General features: G+C 54.9%; 5 protein-coding genes across 5 annotated transcripts; 4 read left to right on the top strand and 1 right to left on the bottom strand.

The window, feature by feature from the left end:
• Window positions 1-5,496: 5,496 nt before the first annotated feature.
• On the top strand, window positions 5,497-7,557 carry PG986_011693 (Ubiquitin carboxyl-terminal hydrolase 16; the record flags this gene model as incomplete). Its single annotated transcript, XM_066847915.1, has 1 exon — window positions 5,497-7,557. One exon carries the CDS (start codon window positions 5,497-5,499, stop codon window positions 7,555-7,557), a length of 2,061 nt encoding a protein of 686 aa, XP_066694611.1.
• Window positions 7,558-11,011: 3,454 nt separating this feature from the next.
• On the top strand, window positions 11,012-12,169 carry PG986_011694 (fructose-bisphosphate aldolase- class II; the record flags this gene model as incomplete). The annotated part of the gene is made up of 2 exons (XM_066847916.1): window positions 11,012-11,323; window positions 11,393-12,169. 2 exons carry the CDS (start codon window positions 11,012-11,014, stop codon window positions 12,167-12,169), a joined length of 1,089 nt encoding a protein of 362 aa, XP_066694612.1.
• Window positions 12,170-13,978: 1,809 nt separating this feature from the next.
• Window positions 13,979-14,941, top strand: PG986_011695 (glycosyl hydrolase family 61-domain-containing protein; the record flags this gene model as incomplete). The annotated part of the gene is made up of 3 exons (XM_066847917.1): window positions 13,979-14,293; window positions 14,416-14,655; window positions 14,753-14,941. The coding sequence occupies 3 exons, from the start codon at window positions 13,979-13,981 to the stop codon at window positions 14,939-14,941; spliced, it is 744 nt and encodes a 247-aa protein (XP_066694613.1).
• Window positions 14,942-15,783: 842 nt separating this feature from the next.
• PG986_011696 (uncharacterized protein) lies at window positions 15,784-17,025 on the top strand (the record flags this gene model as incomplete). Its single annotated transcript, XM_066847918.1, has 1 exon — window positions 15,784-17,025. The coding sequence occupies one exon, from the start codon at window positions 15,784-15,786 to the stop codon at window positions 17,023-17,025; it is 1,242 nt and encodes a 413-aa protein (XP_066694614.1).
• A 1,288-nt stretch (window positions 17,026-18,313) lies between these two features.
• On the bottom strand, window positions 18,314-19,150 carry PG986_011697 (uncharacterized protein; the record flags this gene model as incomplete). Its single annotated transcript, XM_066847919.1, has 1 exon — window positions 18,314-19,150. The coding sequence occupies one exon, from the start codon at window positions 19,148-19,150 to the stop codon at window positions 18,314-18,316; it is 837 nt and encodes a 278-aa protein (XP_066694615.1).
• Window positions 19,151-20,950: the final 1,800 nt, after the last annotated feature.

Consider the following 20,950-nt stretch of genomic DNA (forward strand, 5'->3'; position numbering starts at 1 on the left):
ATAGAAGGCATGGGCCGGGCCTCATGGTGATGGTGGACTGAAAAGGGACACAAACACCAAAGAATTATCGTCAAGGTGGTGGTGGAGATGGTGAGCTGAAAGAGCCCTTCACAGTTCAGCGCCGAAGAAGTATCGTGAGATTTCTTGCGTTAATCCTATGTCAACCAGTTGACCAATCAGAGGATATTTTGGTTCGCTTATCCAAAGACTCGAAGAGCTTTGGTGGGTTGGTTGACGAGTTGGTGGATATGGTTGATTTATTAACACCCCTGAGTTGGGTACGCGTGCTTAGTACTGGTCTCTAGTATTCACAGTGTGCAAGGCATAGAGGTGTTTCTGTCTGTTATTATCCGAAGCACCTGCCGACGCCAACAAAGCTTTCGTTAAAAGCCAAGATAATGGGCTATACCTCAAGGCCGTGGCAAGGGCCGCAGGGAAGGTCGGCCAGACTCATAGACTTTGCCGGTCAGGAAAACGCTGGGTTGAAAACAGACAGGAGGCAGCCAGCCAGTCGTGTAGGTAGAGTCTTTCTTCATTATTGGAAGCGACGAGTGGGAAAGGAAGCGACGAGTGGGAAAGGAAGCGACGAGTGGGAAAGGAAGCGACGAGTGGGAAAGGAAGCGACGAGTGAGGAGGCGACGAGTGAGGAGGCGACGAGCGAGGACGGCATTCTAGAAATGGGGCAGTGCAGACCAGCCACGTGAGGGCCGAATGCAATGTATTCCACCTGAAGAAAGACCCAGGTGGATGGCATGTATGCTGGGCTTGGGAGACTCAGGTGCAGTTGGTACTTTGCTGAGAAGGATGAATAACTGGTATTTATTATATAAAGGGGAGGGTCGGATCGCATTGCTCGTTTCGAAGAAGGTGGCTCGGAGTTCGTCGCGTAGTTTATATTTGATGCAACATCGTGTGGTCGCCACCGATCACGTGAGAACGGGTGTAGGTAATTTCGGAAAGGAGGTAAACAGGCCGGATACAAGGAGGGAGTCGGACAGCGGTGTGATTGGCTCGGGGTGAGGGACGGTCGGCAGAGTATCCAAGAAACACTAGAAGAGCATCGGTAAATGTTAGCCAAACCAGTTGGGGGTGATATGACGGGACTGGAGTCATGTTCAATTGATTACCTGGAGTGGATGACGCAGGATGCGAAGATTCAACGCATGGATTGGACTGGTTTATCGTAAAAGAATAGCTCGAGGAGTTTCCTTGGATGGCACTGCCGATTGTCTGGCGCAGCTGGCAGTCGTTTCGGGTTTTATCTATCATCAAGGTTTTCTTCCGTGCCGAAAGGGGCGACGGCAGGCGTAGAATCGTCGTGGGAGGACGGGTTGTAAGGAGTGAAGAGCACTCATGGAGGGCACCTGGATTCAACTCGGTGGGGGTAGTGTGCTTGCGGTGCGTGTTGTGTTATGTGCCAGTTGAGTGGCTCTTAATGTCGTTTATCAGAAGTGGAGGAAAGCCAAACAAATCAGACGAACTGCGCATTGTTTTGTTGTCGAAAGGGGTATTGGTGATCATCCATCGTCCTGAGCTCTAGATAAGCCAAAGGTGCATGCGTTAGTAAAGTGCCATCTGCATGGTAATGATTGGAAAACAGGGCGAGGGGCGAAGTACCACCCCCGTATTGTGGCAGGATGGTGCTGTCGCGCACATAGAGAACAGCACTTGTTACTGTCTGAGATGCGGAAAATTCACTCTGCTGGTACAAAATGGGTTCTGGCTCGACGCGGGCCACAGGGTGCTGTGCATGCATCTCTGTTACTACCGGGGCCAGCCAGATCGGCGAGATTGTTTTCATTCTTCTCCGTGGGTAGCTTGACAGCAAACTGAAGTTAAGGGATGGGAATAGGGGCAATGCAACACGGTAGATACGCAATTATCCGAGTGCGAATGATATGCTTTCGTCGAGAAAGCCGGTGGTTTAGTATTTGAGCATCTTCCCTGGATCAACATTCTACCTTCCACAGTCGTCAGTGGAGGGTTTGTCTGTAGATCCTGGGTTTGAAAGAGTTGAGATATGATGCTGAGTGTGCGTCACACTTCTTGAAAGGCCTGTCCATCCCATAAGTCTATCGTGATTCTAAGGGAGAAAGTTCGAGACCGGGAAGCATTTGATGGTGTAACCTACAAGAAGAGTGTATAAGGAAAGGGAAAGAGTACTATGGGACGGCTCTGTCTGGAGGTCGGGTATCCTCGTGCGCTTCTTGTTTGGTCTCGTATATAAGGAGTACGAGTGCCGGCTTTTACGCCCATTTCACGGAAGGTAGCTAGCCATGGAGCCTTGGATCATAGTTACGCGTGGGTGACCAGAGTTATATTCAGGATGCTCGTTCCACTAGAGCAGGACTTCACGAGGGCCTCCAGTACGTTGGTGGTTTCTGCTGTTCTACGTTACGAGGAATTATGGGATGCATAGTGGTCTTCACGTTGAAGGTGTCCGTAAATATAAAGTGAACTGACAGTAGGCAACATCCTTGCAAAACTACGAAGAGAGACAGACTCCTGGGTAGGTTTGGTAATAAGGGGAGTATGAAGGAAAGGCATTGAAGCTCATTAATAGTCGCCTAATAGATCTTACAACTTAATCAAGGACTACTGTCCGGGCCATACGCTGTGCTCAGTCAAGATAATGCATGTAGGCGGGGACGGGGAGGGAGTGCTGGCGTCGACAAAGGAGTAAGGGGTTGCGCCGATGAGGGCTGGGTGGGGGGTGCTGGTAACGGGCATCGGGCGCGCACTGCCGTACCTCTTGCTACGATCGCGCAGCGCCGGAGTCTTGCTAGTGATACACAGGTAGGGTTGTCATAGTAACTTGCCCCTCAAGGGTGGTGTTCGTTTTCCGCTTTGTTAATATGGCATCGAATTGAGGTCAAGAAGAGACAAGCAGGTATATAACCACCAACTGGTCGAGCATGTGGCATGCCCACTCGTTTGCCCACTCGTTGAAGGGGGCAGTGCTAGGTAGCGCTCAGGTTCCCGGTCAGAAGCCTATCGCAAGGGCTCCAGCAGAGCTCGGTGCCGTTTACCTAGAGTGGCAACAGCCTTATGGCTGCTGATCAGGTGATGGGCTGCCTCCTCTCTTGTTCAAGGTATCAGGATGAAGCTACTCTCGGCGCATAGCTGGGACTGACTTGAATTCTACCAATGGGTCGTGGCAGTTCTCGTGGGCGGACGGGGGCTTGAACAAGTGGGAACCTCCCTCGATGTAGGTGAAGCGCCGGAGTTTGGTGCACCCAGCAAGCAAGTGCGCGAGCTCGTCTGCTGTGAAGTGGCCAAAGATGATGTGCAGGATTTCTAGGCTGGCGGGGAACGTCGGCGGCCCGGAGTCGGGTCATCCTCGAGCAAGAAGAAAGAGTTGAGGTCGAGGACGACCGGGTGATCAGAATTCAAGTACGAGCCTTTGTCTATACAATAGTATTATTGCCGATTTTCAGGGGACAGTGGCTTCGTTGGTCAAATTCGACGAGGGAAGCGTAATACTAACTTCCATGTCAGTGTATGACGAACACAGGGGTAGCAGAATGGGACTCACAATAACAGCGTGACCGCCTAGAACTGACCCGAAACACAAGATACGTGCCGTTCTGGGTAGTTCGGCGATAAAGTGGCCACTGGGCATGCCACAGTATTCCCAAATATATCGGCGATGGAGAAGGTTGTGTATCATTTGTTGGTTTTCAATGTTGGTCCAGAATGTAGCTGGAATCGGTCCTTATGAACCGGAGGTACATTGATTGCAGCTCGAGTATCTAACTATACGTCGATAATCATGGCTAGGGCGTTTGGAAGCATCTTTCATATCTGGATCGTGTTGGTCACTGTTGTTCTAACTGTAGCTTGTCACCGATGGCATCTTGGTCTCGAAAAGGTTCGGTCACAAGTAGGCAGATCCCATAAGTTGCTACTCGACGGAATCTTGTAACATAATGCAGACGTTTCAGCGTTCCGATACCCACACTTGAGGTGCTGTTGGCGAAGTTTAAGGCTAGGCTTCCAGTGTCAGTAACCTCAGGGGTAAAGGGAGCAAAAGCAACTGTGAAGCTGGAGAATCCCGTCGCCGTAGAGCCGGTCGTGGGCGCGCAACGAACAGCCATGCACACACTCCACCAAACCCCCGCTGGTGAATCGGGAGCTGCCAGGGGTGAGATGGGTTGGAATTTGCGGGGACGTCCACGCGGTTGGGAGCAGCAGCACTTGCATTCTCCACGCGCACTTGCTGGTGGTATCTTGCCTGCTTGTGTTGAATCGAGAAGGCGTAGGGAGGAAAAAGAACGACTTGAAGATATATTCGAGGTGAAGAATCCGGTACTAAAACAGCCCGGACTGCCTGAGCAACCGTAGAGACCGAGGGTGTTGTCGGGTTCTCCTCTGATGCATCAGTATGGCTAGCGAGGAGTTAGCAGTTGCGACCAGTAATAGCACAAGAAGAACAAAACCCCCGACAAGATCGGAGAATGCTGGTCTCCCAAGATAGAATGCGACTCACGTACCATGGAACGTCATGTAGCTTTCCAAGTGTTGTCGAGGCATGGCATGCAATGCAACCTCGCCAAACGCGACCGAGATCTCTAAGTGCAGGTGGGTGGATGTCAGGTGTTCATCCCACGATCTCATGGGCGCGATCGGGTTCAAGACAGCGTGCGAGACCCCCCTGCCCGAAAAAGCAGAAAAGGAAAGGGAAAAGGAAGGATTCCGTGGGGCGGGCAGATTCCACGTGCACTAGCTGTAGTACATCCTTAGGTACGCTACACGACCCGACGGAAAGAAAAACCACATGAAGAAATGACTCCTGCTGAGTGTCCGTAACGAGCGAGCAGACGGGCCCTGAAGGAGCAAACGGCGCATGGCAGGGCCAGTCATGGTTAGGTGGTAGTAGCAATCTTATTAGCGTTGGTCTCGCTGATTGCGCTCCAAGCAACCCGTCTTGCTGCTAGGCGGCTAGGCGTGTTAGGCGGGCTAGGGGCCGCCCTATTTCAGCAGTCTGCTCCCACTCTGGGTGTCTCGGTTCACGACTCGCCTGCATGTTTGACATCCCATAATTACGATTTTTCGCCTTCTATTCTCCTCGTGTGTTTGTGCCCTTGTGCCGAAAGACTTCTTCCGGCCAATTCGGTCCTATAAACCTCCTAGGACTGACTGCCTGCTTCGTCGACTTTTGCATTGTGAGCAGCGCTAATACTCTGGCTCGACTATCACCGAACAAGCGCTGTATTTCCGTTTGTAGACAGCAACCCCTGCCTGTCCACCAAACATCATAACGCCGAGGTCCGTTTCCTCCACCGTCATCTCACCACATTCCTGGCTGGGATCCTTGGGAGGGAAAATTTCAAACGGGGAAAGTGCTGTTGCGATGAGCTCGAAAAAAACATGAATTGACCGTTTTCTGATGTGCTCTAACTCCTCGTTACCCGGCTCTGCATCCCATTCCTCCCACCACCGATTTCGGCGATAACTGCAGCAAGCTCGGAGAGCTTGCTCACAGCACCCGGCATCATGCCGGCCGAAAAGCCACTGACCGTCGCCACCTATGCGGCCGGCGCCTCTCTCGCTGCCATCACTCTGGTCTACGTCTTTGCTCCCACCTACCTGATCGACAACGAGCCCAACATCACCAAAAAGAAGGGGGTCGTTGGCTTGACGAACCCGGCAAACGACTGCTTCATCAACTCCGTGCTACAGGCCCTCGCTGGCCTAACCGACCTTCGAGTCTACCTGATCCGCGAGACACACAGGCGCAATATCGACGAGCCTTGGGTATACCGACAGATCGTCAATGACCCCAATCAGACGCCGACGCCCGACTGGAAGACGGAGGGATTGCAAGCCGGTCTTGTCACCAAGGGTCTGAAGGAAATCCTCGATGCGCTCAACGAACGACCGATCTACAAAAAGACCATTTCCGCTACTGGCTTCGTCAAGGTATTGGAGGTCGCATTCAAGCAGCGCATCAGCCGGCAGCAACAGGATGCCCAAGAGTTCTTGCAGGTCGTGGCCGAGAGGCTATGCGACGAGTACCACGCCGGGAAAGCAGCCAGGCGCAATGCGCGCGAGGGCGGAGGGCTCGAGCGCTCCGTCACCAACAACAGCTCGGCGCCTGTAGACGGCTCGGCTGTAGAAGAGCGGCTGGCGGGGCTCGCCGTCAACGGCGGCGGCGACGAGGAGCATAGCGAACACCCCGAACAGCCGTCGGATTCCACGACTCCCCATACTACACGCACCGGCACTGCGACCGAAGGCACGTCCGTGGACGATGACGAAGAGGGATTCCCCCTGGAGGGAAAGTTCGAGAGCCAGATCGAATGCCAGACATGTCATTTCAAGCCGAGACCCACGGCGAGCACGTTTTGCTCCCTGACTCTCAGTGTACCACAGACCAGCTCCACGACGCTTAACGCTTGCCTGGATGGAATGTTCAAAACGGAATACGTGGAGGATTTCAAGTGTGAAAAGTGCCGGCTGGTTCACGCCGTAGAGGTTCTGGAAGCAGAGTTGGCCAAGTCCACCTCGGAGAGCTTTAAAGCAGAGACGCGAGCGGCGATCGAAAAGTTGCAGCACGCGATCGACACAGATCCTGAAACACCGCCGGCAGATGTTGTACTACCAGACACAAAGTACTCCCCGAAACGTAAGATTGCGAGACACACCCGCCTCACCAGCTTCCCCAAGATCATGGCCATTCATTTGTCGCGGTCAATCTATGATGCAAGCATGTCCACCAAGAACTCTGCCAAGGTAGCCTTTCCCGAACAGCTGGGTATGGGCGGTATACTCAACCAGCGGAAGTACAGACTCCTGGGCATAGTATCGCATAAGGGCAGCCATCACAGTGGCCACTACGAGTCATTCCGGCGACAGAACGTCGCCTTGCCCTTTTCTACGCCTCATGCCTTCCAACCCTCCCACGCTTTCACCAAATCGGCTCAGCCGAGTCCGATCACCACGCCGCAGGTAGCAACACCCCAAATCCGTGCTATTCAGAAATCCGAGACGGACAGTCCTACCACATCAACACCCGATCTGCTGTCTCCCACATCAGGGACAAGCTCTTCCAACCCCTCTGTTGAAACGTTACCTCGCGAAGCGGGAGAGTCGGCCCCGCGGTCATCGCCTACCTCCAACCACCACAAGAACACGCCCCAGAGCTCCGCGCCCGGCCGACTCCGACGAGACTCGGACACCATCAGCCTCAAGTCGGTCGCCGCCTCGGCCAAGTCGACGCTCTCCAAGATCTCGCAGTCCGCGCGCCACAGCCGGACGGGCAGCCCCGCCGGCAAGCGCGCGACGAACGACTCCCTTGCTACCGCGCCCACCGTCGGGATGCCCGTGGCCCCCGCCGCGACGCAGCAGACGACCGCGTCCAAGACGTCGATACTGTCGTCGTCGTCGTCGAAGCGCCGCAAGCAGGCGGAGCGCTGGTGGCGCATCAGCGACGAAAAGATCAAGGAGGCCAAGACGAGCGACGTGCTCGGCATGCAGAAGGAGGTCTACCTCCTGTTCTACGAGCTCGAGCGCGGCGGCGAGAGCGGCGGCCCGCCGGCACCCGCGGAGTCCTAGGACGATTCTGGAGTGCGCCAGATCCGGGACCGTCTTCGGAACCATCTGGACGGGAAGGTCAACACGGTATCCTTCCCGCGACGGATCGCGAAGAAGCTGGGGGTCTGGTTGGGGAGTATCCGACAGTGTTGCTCATATTGGTGGAACGGGGTCAAGTGGCGGGCGCGCTGCTTCTGGGATAAGACGATCATGGGCCGCCCTCCCTACATGCCGGTCCCCTTCGACATCGATATTGAAGCGGGCTTACGGGACATCAAAAGCTCACGGGGGGATAATCGAGACGGCACTAGGAGGCGGCAGCCAGTCAGCAGCTGTAGCTGTGGACTTTTCGAGCCGGCGTCTTGAGGCTCAGGGCCCCTTTTTCAAAATGCGAGGGCGCACAATGCAGACCAAGATCTTACTCAGGCCTCCTTTTCAATTGCGAGGGGGCATAGTGGCCGGCCCAGGTCTTACTCAGCGCGTCTTATTGTAAAGTATTACTATTGGGAGGGGAGGGGGAGGTACATATCACCATGGCACAAAACATTTGGCGTTTCGCGAGAAGAAATCAGCATTTTCTGTCACGGGTTAGGGAAACATACTTTTCCAAAGCGGTTGTTAGGATAGGATTGTACTGTGCATCATCATTTTCACCACCCGATCGGCTGGGCTGGGCTGGCGTTTTAGAACTAGAGCATCGTCCGTCACATCACGTACATACAACAAATCCGGCTCTGGGAAACTCGGAGGGAGGGCATTTAGACAGCAGAAGCCAAAAAATGTCCATACCATACAAACACTTACCTTGCCGCCATATTAGGTCACGCGTGACGACCGACTTTTGCTTTCTCTCTCTCTCCCACTCTCTCGGTTGCCGAGAACCCCCCGACGAAAATCAAATAGCCGTAGTTGATTGCTTTCGGGACACATCGCGAACTTACCCCACCCACCCGGAGTATTGTCCGAGGTTATGTCGGGACACCGGCTATCCTGATGAGGTTCTGGTTGGAGACATTACGTTTTAGCATGCAGATTTGACGGCTATCATCTTGGCTACGAATGAAAGCACACTTTTTACGAAGAAGAGCGTGAGTTGGAGAGGGAGGCGGGAAGTTAGCAAATCGGGTTGCTGTAGCAAGCTATAACCCGGCCCATCAGTGACGCTATCGCCATGTCGGACTGGAGCAACTGCGACTCACTAGCCCGGGAAGCAGTCCACTTGATTACGAAAGGGACAGCCGGCTTGGGTAGGTATCGGCACAGTGAAGGGAAACGGGCGGTGATGTACATGCAGCCTGTGGCTGATAAGGCTGCTAGCTGAAGATGGGACTTCTGGGAGGGTGGGAGGCTGGATCTGGATCGACGATGGGTTCAATTGCTTGTAATAGCCAGTTGATCATGTCATGGTGGTTCGGTGGGCAGGGCGTCGCGCGTGTTTCTGTGCTCTGGCGCTACATCGTGGCCTCAGGGCGTTGCCGAGAACAGCAGTCTCGCAGTGTGGCAGCAGTAGTAGAAAATCTCGGCGGGTCCACGGGATGGAGCGTCTAGAATTTGCCCATGTCAGCATTAGCTAAACGAGCCCAGCGAGAAGAATAGGGAGAGGCGCAGGTGGCCGAGAGGCCGGTGGCAGGGGATAGCTTCTGTTCTCTGATGTCTGCTTCCTCCAGTGTTTCCAAAAAGAAGGGCCGCTATGACGACTAGCCGACCCCACGCCCATGGCCCGATGGCATTTCCGGCATTTCCTCTTTTACCCCTCCAAGCCGCCCCAAAAACAGTCCAGAACCGTACGAGAGCTGCGAGAATAGGTCCTTTTACCTGGCCAGACAAGCCAGAATAATACCGACTGGCACTTCACTCTCGGGATTTCTGTAAAATTTTCTCGGACATGAGGCATCTTTAGGGGTCCTGGATGCTTGCCCGTCCCGTGTAACGATATCGAAGAAGAAATTGCCTCACCGGTTCGCCGTGTGAAAATCGGCTGACTCGAGCGAGTCCATGTCCCAGGAACAGCGCATGTAAGTCGCGCATGCTTAGGTCGGTCGGTCGGTGTTGTTGGTACTTGCTTTGTTTCGCTGGTGAAAATTGCCCATAGCTTTTTGGCACTGGTAGGTATTTTTTTTTTTTTTCTTTGCATTGACGTACTACGTACATACCCCGCCATCCTGTCACTCAAGACAGACTTGAGAGGAAGGCCGGGCAAGACAAGTCCGGGCCTTCTTCCAACTTTGGTGGGACACAACAACACATGAAGCACGTTGTTCAATGCTCTTGCTCTCTAGGTTAGATGTCTCTCTCGCCCAACTCTCTCAACATATACTTGGAGGCCGGACCGGGCCAGACACGCTCTCACACACTGTGGACAGCCCAATCACAATAGTAGCATAGTTCCAATGCCAAGTAAGCCACCTCACGAGGCTTGACGATTCGCTGGGGCCGGGGGCCGACTCTCTCTCTTATTGTACCATGCACACACAAGGTTCGAGGAGGAGGGGTCCTGGGTCCTGGGTCCTGGCGGCGACAAATGGAAGCTTCAAGATAGCTCTGATGTAACCTGCACAAACAACTGTACTGCCTGTACCTCCGGGGCCTGTTAGTAGTACCAGCCAGAGCAGAGCGCCAGCCAATTGCTGCATTGATGTAATCGATGTACCGCGAGTTGTTGCAGTGTCGAAAATAGTCGCGCAAGAGTGGCTCCCCGCCTAGGTTCCTAGGACCCCTCCTCCCATCGATGCCGGCACGATTGCACACCCCCTGCGAGAATAAACCGGTCGTCGGCCTATGCCTGTACCAATTGAATTCAGCAAGGCAGGTATACTTGCATCGCCGAATATATTTCCTTAGAGTAGGTAGGCAGAGAGTGAAGGTGCCGAGGAGGACAAGCTCCGTGTGAATATGGCACTTGAAGTAAGTTCTCGAATCTACCATTGACCTCAACGAGATCCAAAAGTCCGCATGTACTGCAACCAACTTAGGTCATGCTTGCTGGTGTCTCTCGAACTCGATTGATCGGTCTACCGAAAACTGGCGACTTGTTCGATGTCAGGACCCTGCCCAGTGCCCTGTCTACGGCTAGGTACCAAGCAATTGACGGCCAAGGAGGGCCGAATATGGTGGGGTGGACCGAGTTGGCTGGAGTTGGCTGGGTACAAAGGAGCTGAGGTGGGAAAGGCAGCTATCGATATGACGATGAGCCCCTCCTTTCCTCTCTAGCTCCCAGTCGAGTCGCTGTTTGGTCGTGTCGGCCTCGTTTCATGGACGACTCTGCTGTACCTGCCTCCCAGCTCCCTGCCTCCATTGGCGCTCCGACGTAAAACCCCTCCTGCCCGGACAGCTCAGAGAACCTAAAGTCATAAAGCTCAGCTGTACCTCGCCGACTTTTCTCTGAACTTCCCTTCCCTCCTCTGCTATTACTTCTCATTCCACCAACCTCACAATTCCCTCTACCACCACCAACCACATCACAACAACCTTCAAAATGGGTGTCCAAGACGTTCTCTCCCGCAAGACCGGTGTCATCTACGGTGATGACGTCCTTGCCCTGTTCAAGCACGCTCGCGAGAACAAGTATGCCATCCCCGCCATCAACTGCACATCCTCCTCGACCGTCGTAGCCTCCCTCGAGGCTGCCCGCGATGCCAAGTCCCCCATCGTTCTGCAGGTCTCCAACGGTGGTGCCGCTTACTTCGCCGGTAAGGGTGTCGACAACAAGGACCAGTTCGCCTCCATCCAGGGCTCCATCGCCGCTGCCCACTACATCCGGGCCATCGCTCCCGCCTACGGCATTCCCGTACGTTATATTCCAATCCGGTTCCATTCGAGATGAGGCGCGAACGTGTAGCTAACATTCACATGACAGGTCGTTCTCCACACCGACCACTGCGCCAAGAAGCTGCTGCCCTGGTTGGACGGCATGCTCGAGGCCGACGAGAAGTTCTTCAAGGAGACCGGCGAGCCCCTGTTCTCCTCCCACATGATCGATCTGTCCGAGGAGCCCGTCGACTGGAACGTCGAGACCACTGCCAAGTACCTCGCACGTGCCGCTCCCATGAAGCAGTGGCTCGAGATGGAGATTGGTATCACCGGTGGTGAGGAGGACGGTGTCAACAACGAGGATGTCGACAACAACTCCCTCTACACCCAGCCCGAGGACATCTGGAACATCTACAAGACCCTCGAGCCCGTCTCCCCCTACTTCTCCATCGCCGCCGGCTTCGGCAACGTCCACGGTGTCTACAAGCCTGGCAACGTCAAGCTGCAGCCCGAGCTCCTCGGCAAGCACCAAAAGTACGTCCAGGAGAAGCTCGAGAAGAAGGCCGACTCCGACAAGCCCGTCTTCTTCGTCTTCCACGGCGGCTCCGGCTCCGAGAAGTCCGACTACCTCACCGCCATCAGCCACGGTGTCGTCAAGGTCAACATGGACACCGACATGCAGTTCGCCTACCTGGCCGGCATCCGTGACTACGTCCTGAACAAGAAGGACTACGTCCTGACCATGGTCGGCAACCCCGACGGTGCCGACAAGCCCAACAAGAAGTTCTTCGACCCCCGTGTCTGGGTTCGCGAGGGTGAGAAGACCATGTCCAAGCGTGTCGCTGAGGCTCTCAAGGACTTCAACACTGCCAACCAGATTTAAATGGTGGCTTTTTATGAATAATGCATGGAAAAAGGGTTCTGGTTTTTGGCGTTGAAGTAGATACCTTAGATTGAGGTGAATATACCACCACGATTACTCGACAGCATTCAAGTTCCACATGATGAAGTAAAGGCTTAGTGCACTGTTCATATAGGTAGTAAACGTAATAGCCGTGGTGGTGGTATATACGTCAGCAACGACCATTCGTAGATCGGTAGGTAAATGTAGCTTGTCTGAAATGCCATCATCACATTCTTCCGCGCCAAGTCATAACCTCCCGGACCTGACCCCGAGTTGCCTGATTTTATGATGAGAGTGGGATACGGGTGAGTGGACGGGATCTAAGTACGGATATAAGCCTATCCAGTCAAAGTAACCTACAATAACATCTCCCACTATGCTTACGGCAGCGTCCTTTGGGTATTTATCGCCAGTATAACAAGATGAAGATGGGGCTTACACGTATCCGAAGGGTGATCTAGATATACTTGTCTCCCTCTCTGGCCTAGACACGGGGGTCGAGGGTCTTCTTGTAGGGCCTGTCAGCGCCGTTGGGGTTGCCAGTAATGGTAAGAATCTGATGGATGTTGGGCTCATTTGGCGCGAGCGAGTACAGTGGCTTTGTTCAGGACATGATGCTATCGCGAGACCCGGGTTCGCTTCGAATCATATGCCGTGGGAGTTGGAGTTGACAAGCCGCTGTGGTCAAGTGTAGTGGCGGATACCAGCGAGGTAGTACCCGACGAACTGGATGGCATTCCCACGTGGCATTCGGGTGCGACGGTCGACAGACGCCTAACTGCTTGAAGATACTCGCTGGTGTCCTGCTTGCTGGAGGATGAGAGGCATCATGCTTCCTTTCCATGGGTTCGGTCATCAATGCCGCGGCGCCGGTTCGAACGTTGCCTGACTCGTTTGATGGACAGAGAAAAGGCATTATCGTACTCGAAACAAGCCAAGGACACGATTGAAAAGGCCGCGATAAGATGTCATAGGACTCGTGAGTGCGCGAGTGGGGAGCATGCTCAAGATGTTGCGTTGATCAGGCTTGGCAGCAGACGTCACGCATTCACTCGACTGATTCATAGATGGCGACCAGAATGCAGTTTCTCGTTTCGAGTAGATTGGTGGAAAATGTCGGGCCTCGACTTCTATATTTGGGATGTTTCCTGGAGTTTCTTCGCTTGGCGTTCGTTGGTCCGAAACAGATCGAGCACCTGATCTGCCAATAGACCAGAGTCTCCCGGCGATCTGACCCGGGAATAGACCAAACGTTCTTCAGCTAGAGCGCGAAAGCCATGGATCAATCCATGCCGCGGATGGCGATAGCGAATATGCTAAGAGGTGACATCCTGTCATCGCCGAACAGAGTAGGGACGAACCGGCAGGCGGACCAGGATGGCCGGCCGGCCTTGCGGACGCCATCGTCGTTGATCGGTCCCCTTTTCAATATATCCACGAGCGCGTCTATATGCCGAAAGTCACGATGCTGACTTTGACCGGCATGGACCATCGGCCCCGCCGCCCGGGGACGATGACAGACCTATATATAAGACCGACCACGCGCTGGACGATGAACTCTATATTTCCCCGTCCTCAGCCAAGGACAGCAAGCCCAACCATTCGTTTCACAGGCTGCGACAAAGCTATCTCTACACTCTTTCATAACCGATCACCAGGCTCAAGTCGTGCCATAGCTTTGCCCTTATTATAAACCGTCTAAGATACCCACAAGCGTCAATATCACCACCTTCAACTTCACCCTCAATCATCAACTCCTCCTCATCGCCACTACCACCCACCGCCACGATGACGAAGAAGCTCAACCTCCCCCTCCTCGCCCTCGCCGCGCTCCCGGCCCTGTCGGCCGCGCACTACCTCTTCCCGTCCTTCATCCTCAACGACACCGTCACCAAGGAGTTCGAGTACGTCCGCGAGCACGACAACGGCTTCCAGCCGTCCTGGGACGACGGCGCCATCCTCGCCAGCAATGACCTCCGCTGCAACAAGGGCTCCGAGAACCACATGTCGGAGCCCCAGACCGCCAAAGTCGTGGCCGGCGTCGACACGGTCGGGTTTCAGACCAACCTCGCGACCAAGATTTACCACCCGGGTCCTGTCACCGTAAGTTGTTCTTCTGCCCGTATCTCAACATATGGTTTCTCCCCTCTCTCTCCCTCTCTCTCTCTCTTTCTCTCTTTCTTTTCACCATAACCATTCCACTGACATCCATCGCCCCTCCCCAGATCCACATGTCGAAAGCCCCCGGCGACGTCCGCGAGTACGACGGCTCCGGCGACTGGTTCAAGGTGTACCAGCTCGGCACCAAGGACCCCTGGGACGGCACGGACCAGGGCTGGCTCACGCGCGACCGGAGCCAGTTCACCCTCATGCTGCCCAAGGAGATCCCCAAGGGCCAGTACCTCATGCGCATCGAGCAGATGGCCGTGCACCCGCCCTACAAGGCCAAGCAGTTCTTCATGCAGGTACGTCTCTCTCTACCTTTACCCTCACCAAACCTTCCCCAACCGGTCACATCCCATGAGTGTGGCCTGACCTGACTGCCCCTTCTTCGTTCTCCAGTGCGCGCACGTCGAGGTAGACAGCCAGTACACCGGCCCGGCCCCGAGCGATACCACCAAGCTGCCCGGCGGCTACTCCAAGGACGACCCGGCGATCCAGCTGGACAGCTGGGCCCATCCCAAGTATGCCCCGATGCCCAAGCCGGACAAGATGTGGCCCAATGAGAACAACTTCAACAAACTCTTATAAGCCAGGATATGGGCAGGAGCAGGAGGTACAAGATAGGTAAGCTTGGTTAGACCCTTGAGGGATAAGGGCAAATTGCCAGTGGCACAAGTGCTCCTGGGAGGGAGCCGGACTAACTATGCGTAGACCCAGGAGGCCGATATGCTGTAGCTGATCGTATCATACTTGAATTGAGCAGTCCAGACTATATATGCTGATGCAAGGTGAATGGATGAGTGTAGTAACTAAGTACTTGAGGTAGATGCGCTTATCTCTGTGTAGGTAGCTAGGGTGTAGATGCAGGAACTCGGTGGATGGAAGGGAACTGCGCTGGATCATGTTATGATATTTCCCATTTTCTCCAAATCATGCGTCGGGTATATTCGAGCCTCAATTTCATCTTGATATGCCGGCGATAGACTCAAAAGAGTTGCCGAAGGCCGGGTCTGCAGACATCTGCCCGTGGGTGTGCGAAACAACTCCCTCCAGGGAAATTGAGGCCACAAATGAGCGCAGTCTCAAAGAACAAGTCTTGATTACTGAGCAGAAGATAATAGCATAACATATCTTCTAAGGAACAAGTTCCAAGTTTCAACAAAGAGGAATATGGTACAGATTGTCGAGAGCCTGACTGGCTTTGTCTCTCATCTAAACAACCGCATTGTGTGGATAAGGCATCATAGAGAATTGCCAACCAAGGCAATGGTGCAGTACCATTGTTATCGCAGGCTCTTAGGTATATTAGAAGCAGAAGCGAAACCATACTGACATGAGAAAGAACAGCTGCAAGCACTCGCACTCGCGCGCACATTTGCAACCTTACCTACTTACGAAAACACCAACCCTTTCTCAACCGCACCGACAAGATGCCTGCCACAATCTGGTTAGTCCGGCATGCCCAAGCCGAGCACAATGTCAGTGACAACTGGGACCTCTTCGACCCCGAACTGACCGAGCTGGGCAAGCAGCAGGCCCGCGGCTTCTACGTCAAGTACGCCCAGCAGATGGTCGGCAAGGTCGTGGCCATCTACGCCTCGCCCTCGATCCGCACCGTCGAGACGGCGCGGCTGTGCTTCGCGGGCCCCGTCAGCGACGGCAAGCGCATCGTGCTCGAGCCGGACCTGATGGAGCTCACGCCCGAGCTGCGGTACGCGTGCAACGTGCCGCGCGACCAGAGGTCGCTGCAGGCCATCTACAGGGACCAGATCTCGCTCGCCAACCTCGCCACGGACGAGTACATGAGCCGCGAGAAGGGCACCCGGTACGCGGAGGAGAAACCGGCCTGGGGGCTTCGCACGGCCGCGGCGCGCGACCGCCTCTTCCGGATCGCGGACGCGCTCACGGACGACGAGATCATCGCCGTCGTGTCCCACTACCACACCCTGAAGATGCTGGTCGCCGACGGCGGGCCCTGCGTGAAATGGTCCAACTGCCAGATGCGGCCGTACCGGTTCGAGCTCGACCCCCGGGTCCCCGGTAAGTACAGGTTCGTCGAACGCCTGCACCGCACCAGGAGCGGCGGGCAAGGACAAGGACAGAAGCCTAGTAGTACTAACCCCCTATCGCCCCCGTCGACGCCCGGCGACGCCTCTTCCTCCTCCTCCCCCTCGACCGAGAAGCTGAAGGGCATCCTGAAGCGCGTGCACGGCGCCGACTACGAAGGCCGGCCGACGAACCGCGTCAGCTGGGACACGTGCCAGGAGATCCAGCGCGAGTTCGCCAACATGGCGCGGGAGCGGTCCACGGTGGCCGTCGCCATGACGCCGCGCTTCCAGTACGACGTCGCGCTCGTCAACGAGCACGCGCGCATGCGGGCGCGGCAGCTGGCGCGCTACTGCTCCATCCACCCGGACCACGGCTGGCCCGAGGCCGCCGTCGAGCAGGCCCTCGTGCTCGCGCGCAACGAGCCCTGGGCCTTCGCCGACGCGCAGGAGCAGCTCTACCCGGACGACTGGCACCCGCTCAACCCGGACATGGACGGGTTCCGCGAGGCGTTCTTGCGGGATTGGCGGCGCATCTTCCCGGGAACTGGGATCAGGTGTTTGAATTGGAGTGAGTGCCTTCCGCGACGTTTACCTGTGGATATGTGGGTGAGAGAGTGTGAGTAGTTATACTCGAGGTAAGTGGTGCTGAGTGCAATGCTTTTTTCGTGATAGCTTCTGGCCACTAATCAAGACGCTGCTGATTGGACTGTGCTTTCCTCTCGTGGGTTTTACAATACCACCGTGAGGCGTGCATGCTCGGTAGGTGCAGTGATTTAAAAGAAACAGAATGGAATAGAGATGGAATTGGGCGAAATGTCTGCGACAATTGAAGCAAGTATGTTTTCATCGAATTTGCCAGGTATAGTGAAACATGCGGTACATATATAGGTAGCGATTGCAGTGCTCATTTTCATGAAGCTGGAGCATCATCAATGTCAAGGCTTGTGTAGTGTAGTGGCTATCACTCCAGATTCTGATTCACCATCACCATTCTGGCAACCCCTGTTCGATCCAGGGCACGAGCTAACTTTTCTTTTTTACTGCTGGCATCACGAAATTCACCAACCCTTCTGGGTCTCTACAAAGCTGGTTTCCAGTCAATCGGCCACTGAGAAAGGAGGTGTTTTTCTTTTCCTTTTTTTCTTCTTTCTGGTCCAGTTTCAACTTTCTCGTTCCTCGTGTTGCTCAGAATGTACCCTTGGGATACCGAAGTATCCGTGGGTTTCAAGCAGAGATCCGTCCCTCCTATTTCATTGGGTATCACTTAAGCTGTAACTGGCCACGGACACCACCTTGACCAAAACCCGACCGCGACTTCATCAACAACAAAGAACTTGAAATTGTACGAGTACTCAATTACTAAACCTGCTAACAACAACAACTCGACTTCCACCTCTCTAATGGTATTGCCTGCCAACTCTCCTCCTTTCTCATTGTGCGACAACTACTTCTTCCCGACGAATTACAAAAATCAATAATAGCATGCGAACTTTGCTGTGTGCTCCTTCACCTTCACCCGTAAGAGTTTTGTAAATGCTTCCCTGCCTGCCGTTTGCGCTATGCCCCCGAAAGATTTCAAAAAAAAAAAAAAAAAAAAAGGCCCAAATAGTCCCGTTCTCTTCCCCTTTGCCTGTCCCGGCAAAGCTCGTGCAATTCCCCAAATGCTTTGAAAAAACAAACGGGGTGGGTATAACAACGCCTTAGGTCCATGCCAAAATGCAAAACCGAAAAATGTCAAAAGAATATTCGCAACGCAATATGCAACGTCTCTCTTCCCCGACGCTTCTCAGGCTGGCTCTTCTTCTCCATGCAATGTAAAGTAAGTAATGTAAGTAGTTGTGAATGTTGCAGTCGCTGCGTGTCTTTGTCGCTCGCTCGCTCGCTCTCTATTGTTGGTTTCGTCGATGCTTCATTATATCATCAATTTTCTTTTCATGCGACGGCAGTGCTCGGCCGCCCGAACAGCCACCCGAGCTTGCGCCCGCGGCCGGCCCCTTCCTTCTCCGGGCACATCGTCGAGCTCGAGGCGGTACCGGCGCACGCTGCCCGTGTCGTCATCAAACCGCAGGCGCCGGTTCTCCTTGGGGATGAAGCAGTCGGGCACCACGTGCCGCAGCATCCAGCCCTTGACGCCCTGGCTCGCCGCGTCGATGGCCGCGTACTCGAGCCGCCGCGTGTGGTCGCTGGTCCAGTAGTGCGTCGTCTGCGGCGGCGGCGGGTAGGCCAGCTCATTGTCGTCGTCGTCCATATCGTCGTCATCGTCCTCGTCGGACTCGCCGTCGTGGTTCTGGCCGACGACGCAGACTTCGGGGCTGGGGAAGTGGTAGTACGCGACGGGCACCTGCTGCTGCTGCTGCTGCGAGCCGGGCCGGCTCAGCTGGTTCGCGCTCGAGTAGCCCTTGTGGGAGCTGGGAGCGGAGCGGTAGGCCCGGTGGATGGAAGGTCTCGTCCGCGGCCGCGATGACGAGGTGGAAGACGAGGTTGTGGAGGTGCGGCGGCTGCAGCCGTGCGAGCTTTCCGACTTGGACCCGGACGGGATCGATTCATAGCCGGAATCCTGTCGACGCATGGGCGATGGATTGAACGGGATGTTCTTCCATGTCGACGGCGGCTTGGTCTGGATGGTGTGCCGGGGACTGGCCGGCTCGAACAGCTCTCCGTCGTGGAAGCTGTGATAGGCGGCGTCGGAAGTAGGGACGCTTGTATAAGTCATAGACCGGCGCTGGCCGGATTCACGTTGCTGTACCATTTTGCTGGAGAGCTGTGGTGTGTGTGTATCTGCCCCAGTGCCTAGGAATAATGGGATGTTTCACTCGCGTGGCAGCAGCTGTTGTTTCAGAAACTACTACGGCATAGACAAACGGTCTCTTTTTTGAAACTCTCCAGGGATCCCGACAAAGAAAAAATCCGACGAGTCGAATGGACTCTTGCTTGCTTGGAGACGATTCCCAATTTGTGGCTTCGGCCAGCTACCATATAAAGGGACCTCCAGGGACAAAGGTGCGTTGCTGCGGTGGAAGGCTATTGGTCCCAAGGCGAGCAGACCGGGTCGTTATGGAGTTGCGGTCTGTGTCTGGAGCCGGGTTCACGAGACGCACGATGGGTTCGATCTTAATTTCCAGAAAGCGGTACGCTGGATGCCAAAGTGGGGGCCACGAAGAATATTGACATATGTATGCAGCGGGCGGGCGCGATCGATAGGACAGGATATGGGAAGGGGGGTGGAAGTGGGAAAGGATAGTTCAGACGATAATATGCAGGATGAGGGACCAGTTGCCATTGGCACACAGGCGCGTTAGGGCTGGGTAAGCGAATGCAAGATGATCAGTGGTGGTTTGGAAGCCGGCATATGCAGGAGCAGGAGTAGTGCTAGACCGGAGCACTCTTCCCCCTCTTCTTCAACCACTCTTTATCCAGGACTTGCACCAGGATGGTTCCGTATGGGACGACGCGAATGAGTGCGGCCAACTATTGGTGTGCGCGGGCCAGGACCGGGAACGCCCTCTCTTTTCTTCCCTTCTCGACTTATTCCCGTCTGTCCTGCTGAGCCAGGGCCCCGGGGCAAAGTGCCGGCCAAAGCTTAATGCTCGGAGCCGGACCGATAGAAGGCGTCCTGCCCACTGCCCTGGCGATGTATGATGAAATCGCAGGCGCGGCTTCCCTCCTCTACAGGAGGATTGTATGAGTCGGTGAGCTGGGCACTGGGTTTGTCTAGCCCTAGCAAGGTTGCGGCTAGCCGATCGTGAATGGCCGCCCCGGCCTCCAGCGAACCACAAATCCGGGAATTTGCACCTCCAGAATTTTGTTGGGCGAAAGGCGGTCTGCCCGCCGCTTGTTGCCAAATGAGGCCTAGGAATTGGAAAGAAATCGTGACCCCTGCTTGAGCGAGCAGGCCTTCGTGGCTGCTTGGCCGGAGCAGGTTCGAGCAGAGAGCAAATCTCTCCCCACGTTGCACTGGCGCCGGTGCGCTGAAATAGGACAGGGAGGGGCCGCTGTTGTGGGGACGGGCGCTAGATAACCGCTGGATCTCTGGGATAATAATAAGATACCCTGTATTGGCGGCGGGAAAAAAAGAAGTCAGACGAAACTAGTGGCCGTTGTTCTCGACGATGCCGATGGTAAATGATGCTCTGATTAGAAGAGTCCAGTGGTTGGGTGTAATTGAGTGTATCTGTGTGTAGGCGATATATATTCGCCAGGAGATGCCGAGCGTCCAGGCGATGGGGAAACCCGGTCGATGGGAGATTTCAGCTATGTGCCAGTTCCCGAGTTCTCGTTCTCCTCATCGATCTCTTATTGCATGAAGAAGCGCCACGAGGGATGGACGGGATGCTGTCACTGGTTACAGTGTGGTGGAGCGCGAGGGCGCGAGCCTAAACCGTTCAGGTCCAAGCCCGATGTCGCTGACAGGCCAGTGGCAGGCGCACAGGCGCAAATAGCGACAACCCACCTTGGCAACGACGGGACTATTGATAAGTGGGATTGGGAGACCAAACTCCGAGGGCAAAAGAGGGGGATGTACGGTTCAGGAGGAAATAGGCAAAGGCTC

Source organism: Apiospora aurea, assembly GCF_038362705.1.
Source record: "Apiospora aurea strain CBS 24483 chromosome Unknown utg000008l_segment0_segment0, whole genome shotgun sequence".
Lineage (NCBI taxonomy): Eukaryota > Fungi > Ascomycota > Sordariomycetes > Amphisphaeriales > Apiosporaceae > Apiospora > Apiospora aurea.